The sequence below is a fragment of the Cariama cristata genome, unplaced genomic scaffold (genome assembly GCF_000690535.1).
Source record: "Cariama cristata isolate BGI_N322 unplaced genomic scaffold, ASM69053v1 scaffold1139, whole genome shotgun sequence".
Taxonomy (NCBI): domain Eukaryota; kingdom Metazoa; phylum Chordata; class Aves; order Cariamiformes; family Cariamidae; genus Cariama; species Cariama cristata.
This window is the reverse complement of record NW_009636103.1, coordinates 6328-14956: the sequence shown is the minus strand read 5'-3', so window position 1 is coordinate 14956 and position 8629 is coordinate 6328. Positions and strand designations below refer to the sequence as shown.

Below are 8629 nucleotides of genomic sequence, written 5' to 3'. Positions count from 1 at the left end.
GGTAGAGGGAAATTTCTGATCATAGGAAAGAAAAGAATACTGCAGATAAAGCTAAAGGTTGCTAATCATTCATTCCAGTTGTTAAATATGTATAAATACAGGGATCTTGAAAAAGATTGTGAAAGAATGGCTACTTTTCACGAAGGACCTAGATTTTAGGTGTCTGGCTCATGGATAGCTTTCCCTTCCCTTCAGATGCCTCTTCCCCACATTGGTGGTGTGCTCCCCAGCCTCTACCAGGCAGAGGGGTCAGTGGAAGGTGCAAGCTGGTTTACCTCACCTCCTGAGGGAACAGGGTTCAATGCAGTTAAACCCTTACCTGGCTGTGTGCATGAAAATGAGATGGACAAGAGACTGAGGCAGACAGTAAACAGGCAATAAATGGCACACAGATCTGTTAATGAATGATGGCATATTTCAGTGTTGAAGTTATGTTTTATATTTAATTAGGCAAGAAGAGATTATTTATTGCTTAAAAATGGAGTACTGTGTACCATATGCTATGCAGTTTCACTGAGCTGTTACTGAAGTCTGCTGCAGTTTTCCTTTAAGCTTTTAGGTGTGGTTTTTTAAAGCATTTGCTGTTGTTTTAGTTAGAATACTAATCTTGCTAGGATATCTTTCTTAAAATGCCAAATGTAAGGTAAAGGGACACTGTCAAGTATCTTAGGCCAAAATATGACATCTCTGCTCAAAAGTATTTGAAATATCTCCATTCAAAATTATTTGACAGACTTGCCTCTTGATTTCCTCTCTGCATCCCAGTTCTTAACGTTTTTTCATCCTGTGGCAAATATTTTTAAGCCACTGTTTACATGACTCTTAAAGTAATTGAACTCCATCTAGTAAGCCAGATGTTTCCCTGCAAGTCTTTCATGTAGACAGTCCTGAGGCTGACTGAAGCATATGTTTGGGAGGAGGGGAATAAAAACACTGGGTTGTTTTTATTTAGCATTTGAGTCTTTATGGTACCTTTTCTTCAGGTTTTCCTGCCCCATGTGAGTAGTTTTATGACTTTTTTTGCTCTCTGAAAGAGGGCTAAGAGTGGGAGCCAGAACCTGTAGTTTAAAGATGAAAATAAAAGGTTTGCTTCTAACCAAGGAGAATATTTGAGAAGGAGAAAAGGTTTCAGAAGATAAAATATTCAGGCTGTTAAGGTACAACCAGTGGACAGGAGTGCAGCTGTTCAAAGCAACTGTTCAAGAACAGGAATCCCATCGTGTCAGCTAGAAGAGGGAGTCTTTTCCACCTCAGAGGCTATGCAGAGAAGATAGTAAAGAAGCTGTCATTAGTACCAACCTTTTTTTTGAATGTGCCAGGCAGTTTATGACTGGAGCCATGGAAACACAGTAAAGGACTTAGCACAATTGTAGCTTTGTGCAAGAGATGATTTCATTCAAGGACCTTATACCTCCATTCATAAAGCACTTGTTCATGTAAGCTGTGCCAGAGACACTGATAAATCTGTTTATTTACAGGTGCTCAGGTGATTTGTTGAATTGGGCCTTTTATTATCCACAGGAATGCAATTAAGAGAAAAAGAAATATTTTAAATTGATCATTAAATTAATTGAAGGGGATGTCACACTCGTGGGACAAAGAGATTATACATTGTGGTCAGCATAAACAGTTGGGTGTTTTTCCTGGGTGCTGGAACAATGGAAGGTAAGATTTTTTGTTATGCAGAGGTTTATGCAAAGGAAAGAACATCGTTACTTTACAAAAATGACAGTGTTCCTTTACTCAACGTTACTCAATGTTGCTTTATGAAAAATCAGAGATGTATTGCACAAGGGTGTACCACATTACAAAACAGCAAAGCTACAAAAGCTTGACTTTGCTCCTTTCTTAAAATTGAAATTGCACTATAGTCTTAATTATGCTCAATCTGAGATTGTAACTTGTTCAGAAGCATCTTTTGGTCTTAACTGCCAAAGAATTGCGAACCCTGTTCACATCAAACATCGTGCTCCAGATCAGGGGAAAAGAGATTTAGGTATATTGGCATCTGTACAGTTACAGAGATGTAGACAGTTGTGTACTAGAATGTTTCTTGATGCTTTTTTTTTCCTTTTTAACCTCAGGAATTAAAAAAAAATAAAATTCTATATAATTGAGAATATGTGTCCCTTTTATGCGTTGTAGAGATAGCTTTGTCTGGAAGACAAATCAGATGATTGTATGATCTACTTCCAAGCAGGAAAAAATTTTACAAAATAAGGAAAACAGAAAATAGTTTGTCATGCTGGTGGAGAAAGGCCACGTCTGTACAGTACCACAGAGCAACAGTGGAGATCCATAAGTAAGTACTAAGTGAGCCGGTCCCCAAGGTAGAGGAAGTACCACCGTGTCCTGATGCCTCGGAGCAGCCAGGCCTCCCCCGGCAAGGGCACACAGCCCCATGGCTGAGAAACGCCTTCGTCTGCCTTTGCTTCCCCTCAGAGGTAAAAACAAAGCAGCCTGGAGGACAGCAGTTACACTCACCGTCATCCACAACACCGAGCAGTGCTGTCCTTCAGCTTAGGGCTCCTGTCTGGTTTTCCCCAGGTCCTGGCAGGGTCTGTACGCCTGGGTTACGTTGCATGGCTGTGGGAGGGCAGGAAACGCTGTGTGAGTGGCAGGCACTCTTCATGTGTAGGCTCTGTGTTTGCACCTGTAGTCCCAGTCCTGGGGCATGTGGTAAACCTGTGGTAAACACATAGGCTCCTCTGAGCTGCTGGGGCCATCCAAATGGGGTCAGGCGGACAACCTGTTTTCCTGACAGGGCCCCATCACAACCAGTCATCGCTTCTTTTGTCAGTTACTTCTGTTTCTTCACAGGAGTTTCCTGCTGGGGTGGAGGCTGTGATGCTTCCTGTCCCCACGCTCCAGCAGGAGAACCAGCCCCTGCTCCATGCTCAGAGGCTTCTCTCCAGGACAGACTCTCCAGTGAAGCCTAACCTGAAGTACAAGGGACCTGCAAAGACTGAGTTTTACGTATACCCAATACGCGTGTAAGTGACCGTACAACAGCTCTGTAGGGGAGGCCATAGCTGTGGAAAGCCTTTGTGTACGCCTCCAATAACCCATTGTCATACTGGACAATACCTCCTCCCTTCCCTGGTGCTAGGGGCAAGGCTCTCCCCACCCTAGTGCTGCCTTATGTAGGGTCTTAACCCACCTGTTTCTTGGCGTGTGCCCCAAGAATTGGCCTTGGCACACCCAGTATGACATTCTGCTGTGGGGACCATGTGAAGCTGCCACGAGGCAGAGGTACCCTCTCCATTAGTTCTTGAAATGTCAAAGGGATGCTCTGAAGTCCTAATATAAGTTTTAAAAATTTATATGGCCCAGGAGGCTTGGAAAATCAGGCAGCACTTGAGGGCACTGGGACTACAGTCGGGTCACTTAAATGATGGATAATCAGTCCAGATCATACTTGGAAATGGGGGGTTTGCACGTACTGAACTCAGATTGATGGTTCTGGTTTTGGAATGACTACACCTGAGCTATTTTCTCTACTGTCACTTCAGTGATGCTTGCAGCACCAATCACCATTCTCTCACAACTTTCCATTGTTTTTCTGCTCTCTGGAAGAGGCGCTTCTATAAAGCACATCTCTGTTTCAGACAGGAGTAGGCATCAGTTAGGCAGGTCTGCCTGCGGAGAGTGAAAGTTTCTCATCGGCTCTCCCAACTTCCTCTCCTTGTACCACAAGCAGGCTGGCGCCATGCTACGTGACTGCCTGCACCGCGGTCGCGGCTACCTCCGAGCCCTTCATCATAGCGAATCGATGTCAACCTGAAGCTACTGCTGTGGCCATCCCCACTATGGTGTGGCTCCTAGCCTCTGCACAGTTTGTGTTAGGCCAGCGGGCAGGTCTGGCTCGGTTCCTGCCTGGGTGAAATCTGGGGTCCTGGCACACTTCTGGCTCTCAGAGGTCTGAGATGGAGACTAGGAGTCAAAATGAAGGGTCTCAGGGTGATGATGCAATGCTTAGGGCAGACAGAAGCCAAGCTGCTTCTTCAAAGAAAAGGGGCAGCAAAGGAGACTGCAACCCCAAACCTGGAACATCTGGGGAAAAATGGCCTTAGAGAGAGGGGAGGGGTGCAGATCTCAGGCCTCTCCCAGGACGTCCAACAACTGCTTGGTGACCATGCTGCTGGAGCTGTGGGTAAGGCACAGGCAGTGTCCCATGGGAGGTGTGAGGGGCTGTGGGGCAGGGGAGACAATACCCCCTGCCTTTGGGGAAACCTCCTCTCCTGAGAAAGAACATCAGCTGAAGGCTGGGGACACCCTAGGGAGGCACGAGAGGGATTTCGGTGGGATAAATGCAGCTAAAAAGTTAGGGCAGAGGGACAGAAGAGCCCCAGGAGGGCTTGGCCACAAGGAGCTGTGCTGCCGGCAGACAGGCCACCGGCAGACGGAAGAGGGGGTAATGGCAGAAAACACTTCCATGACTGGGTCCCTGCTGTGTGGTGGCCAGCAACAACGGACCCCACTGGGGATGAGGGTGCAGCTGGAGAGGTTGCAGGGAGGCAGCTTTCTTGCAAGTTCAGGAGGTGCCAGCAGCCTGGGAAGCCACTAGCGGCTGGGGGGCGTCACGGACCACTAGCGGCTGTTGGACTGCAGGCAGCCCTGAGGAGACAGACCCCATGAGGGCAAATCTGCCCGGGGAGGGCTAGTCCCCCAGCTTCTCCCAGCAAAGCAGCGGGGAGCAGCCTGACTCAGAGTGAGACGTGCATGACCCGGGGACGACCCTGCTGCCCCAAACTGCTGAAAGTTCATCACCGTTTCACCACCCTCAACAGTTTCACTCGCAGACTAAGCATGAAAATTTCCCACCGCATTTCGTGGAGCGAAGAAGCTTCTACCATCTCTGAGAAGGCCCTGAAATTCAAGTTCCTGGCGCCAGCAGGACGCTGTGCAGGGAAGAGGAGCTCGAGGCTGCCAGGCAGGACTGCAGGTCAGCGGCAGCTAAGGTTTGCACACTTGTTTCTTTGTTCACATGACTTGAGGGCTCTTTTGGGGCCAGGAGGACCCTCTGGGCAGGAGCACCCTTGACCTCAGCCCTGGGAAGGGGTGGTGGGGCTCAGCTGCTGTGGGGAAGCGTCTGTCCCTGAAGTGCTCCCTCCTCCCCCACCCTCAGAAACCTGCCCTCCCTCCCAAAACTGCACCCCACCCCTCACCTCAGGAGCCTAAACCCGCTCCAGTGCCTGTAAGGTCTGCAGCTGCGGCTTCCACACCCCAAGGGGTAGACACGTGAAGTAAACCCTGTTAGCAAAGTTTTCCTTTGGCCTTTTTCGGGAGGGGTAAATCCTGTCATTGGAAACAGGTTATGCATACGGATCCAAACCTGGGAAGGATGTGTGGGCAAGACACAACCAGTTCATCCACTCAGTGTATGTGGCAGTGCCTTTATTTAACAGAATTTCAGCTTCAGTTTGCATTGAGCTTGACACAAATCGCAAAAAAACCCCAAACCCTTTTTACACATATAGTAAGAAATACGTACATCTTTCACCATTTTTTCCCCTAAGGAAAAGGTAAAAAAAAAAAAAAAAAAATCGTAATAAACGTATATGAAACTAGAACCCCATCTGTTCAGATGTACCCTATTAGCTAGAAAAGCAGCGCCAAACCTTGCAGAAAGCTTGTGTTTATCGACACGCTTTAATGATTAATGCACAATGGAAACTTTCTCATGCAACAAATAATTACCAGGAGGCAAACCAGGTTAAATGTGATTATTTAAAAGAAAGCCTCCTGAGCACTACAACTTGCAATAGAAGACTGGGAGGTTCAGGCTGCCGCTGAGCAGGACAGGTTATTCCATGTCCCCTGGAGGGGACGTGCGAGGGGGAATGGCTACAGGGTGCCCTGCAGCTCGGGCACTGTTATGGCACCAACACTGGCACGCCAAAAGCCCTACAGAAGTTGCAGGGTGCATTACAGTACACTGCTTTTGGGAACCGCTGCCTCCACCAACCTGAAGTCTCAGTCCAAATTTCATTGTTAGGTTTAACAATTACTCTCTGTCTTAGTGGCCTCAGGCTAAATATATTTTCTCACCGTTATCAAAGATATCGGTGCATAATCGGCAGTCTGTTGAACCATGGGTTAGGTTTTTACATTCTGGTTTACTATGGCTTTGCACCGTATGGCAAATATCCCTGGGACAGGCAACTCAGTATCTCTGACATCCTTGAATTTTTATTATGAGGTGTGATTTGTTTCCAGTATCAAAATAGGAGCCATAGCAAATAAATTGTACCCAATTTCACCTTACATCACACAGCTAAAACATAGGAGAAAGATCTAATTCTGTAACAACCACTTTATGAACACGAACAATTGGCTTTCCTTTGCAAGAAGAACCACCTGTGCAGCAAAACAGAGTTCTGTCTGCACAGACACAAAGTGCAGCATTTGCCTACTGCAATAAACCAGTGTAGGAACTAAAGGCTGTTCTCCTTTCCAGGAGAGGGGATCTGCTATAGAAGCAGGCAGCATTCCCGAATTTGGCCACCTCCCTAGGAGACCCTGGCTGGACAGCAAATGAAGGCTGAACCCTGTCCTGCTGCTTCCTATGGACAGGACGGGCAGTTAATCTTGCTTCATCTGCCTCTGTTGCTGCCGTAGCTGGGCTTATTGCCTCCCAGCAAGGTTTATTATTTCAGGCTGTGGTCTGAGCTGCAGATAGGCCGAATATTTACAGCTGCCACAAAGTTAGCTTTGTCCTCTATCAGTTCTACTTACAAGAAGTATGGCTCCATTTTGCTGCCCTGTGCCAAAGGTTTCCCTTCCTTACAGCCAGCAAGCCCCGGCTGGGTCCCACATGGTGCGGACAGGGTACACAAGGAGCCCCCAGCCCTCCCCGCTCCTCTGGGACAGTCTTTGGGGTATACAAATGGTTTCCAAAGAGTTTGGAGCTCCTCTGGAGGCGGGGGGGGTGGACACACTAACTTACAAGAGGACTTGGTGAGAAGGGGGCATAACGGAGGAGGTCAAGTGGGTGCTGAGGGTGAGAGAGCTCCTCACCCGCCGCCTCCCCAGCATGGCAAAAGACCAGTTTGAGCTATGCTCCTGGCTGTCACAGGCAGAAGAGCACTGCTCTTGGCCCCTGCTCCGACAGCAGCCGCCGCTCTGCATGATCCTGGCCAGCGCCATCCTGCTTCCAGCAAAGACGTAGAGGAAGGGGTTGAGGCAGCTGTGGAGGAAGGCAATGCTCTGGGTGACCTGCAGCCCAATGTCCAGCTGGTTGGCAGCCTGACAGCTGTATGCCACCCTGGCATAGGAGTTGATGGCTTTGACCAGCAAAATAATATTGTACGGGAACTGAGAGAGAAGGAAAGCGGTGATGATCATGGTGATGATCTTCAGCGACTTCTGCTTTTGGGATCTTTTGGCTTGCAGGAGGGTGTGGATGATAAGGGCGTAACAAATAACCATGACAAGGAGCGGGAGGAAGAATCCGATTGTGACTTTCAAGGTCAGGACAGTAACTCTAATGATCATGTTGATGTTTGGCGGGTAGGTAATTTTGCAAACTGTTATGTCACCTACCTGCGTGCTTTGGCTATACGCGATTTCTGGGATGCACAGGCTCACAGATGTCAACCAGACAGCCAAGCACATGAGTTTGCTGCGCAGGAGCCGCCTTCGCTTAGAAGTTTTAGCTTTTGTCGCCTGGACAATAGTGATGTACCTGTCAAAGCTGATGCAGGTTAGAAACAAGCTGCAGCCGTAGAAGTTGATCTTATACATACTGTTGACGACTTTGCACATGAAGTTCTTGAAGATCCAGCCGTTGGAGGCTGCCTTGGCCCAGAAGGGGAGGGTGAAGAGGAGGAGAAGGTCCGCAATGGCCAGGTGCAGCAGGTACCAATCCGTCATGCTCCTCCTGAAGCGGTATTTGCAATAGACGAGCACAACCAAGGCGTTTCCCACTGTGCCCACAGAGAAGATGAGCCAGAAAAACACCGGCAGGAAGGCTCGAGCAAACTGCCTGACCTGCCTCCTGTCACATGTGAAGTCTGTGTCGTTCACCAGGTTTCCATACAGTGACAGCACAGTGCTGTCATTCCTGTCATAATCCAGGATGGTCTTGCCAGGTTGAGTGATCTGCAATGGGACATCAGGTAAATTTGTGTTGAGAGATGGCTCAGTAAAGCATAAATTTGCCCCTCTCCACTAGATGCAGTTGAAGATCCCCAATATATTCCATTTTAGATGGGAAAGCACAAAGGCTGCCAGCGAAACACAGCATGTTTCAGACTGCTTAAAGTGTGTGGCACAGCAGAGACATAAAAATGACCTGCTGAGTGACAACCTCTTTACAGAAGAGAAGTTCACCACCTCCAGTCAACTTCAGTTATTAAAATGGCAGGTGGTGAGAGCATTATCTCCGTCAGATCATTCAAAACACTGCTGGCTTGGCAGCTTCAAAGACATAACAAAATACAATATCCTCAACTTGGATAGAGGTGGGGAAGAAGGATTTGTGTTACTGCTACAGTGGGACTGCACCGTTGGCTCAACAGAGGCAGAAAACTGATGGAGGCAAAGAGGGGGAAAGAAAAACGGAGGTTACACAACAACGTAGCTGTATACTCACTACACTTGCAACTGCCATCTTCAGTCAAATCCT

The 8629-nt window shown here is 47.9% G+C and overlaps 1 protein-coding gene across 1 annotated transcript; it reads right to left on the bottom strand.

Moving 5' to 3' along the window:
• Positions 1-6945: 6945 nt before the first annotated feature.
• On the bottom strand, positions 6946-8172 carry CCR9 (chemokine (C-C motif) receptor 9; the record flags this gene model as incomplete). The annotated part of the gene is made up of 1 exon (XM_009707772.1): positions 6946-8172. A coding segment is annotated over one exon (1227 nt), but the record flags the coding sequence as incomplete, so codon positions are not given.
• Positions 8173-8629: the final 457 nt, after the last annotated feature.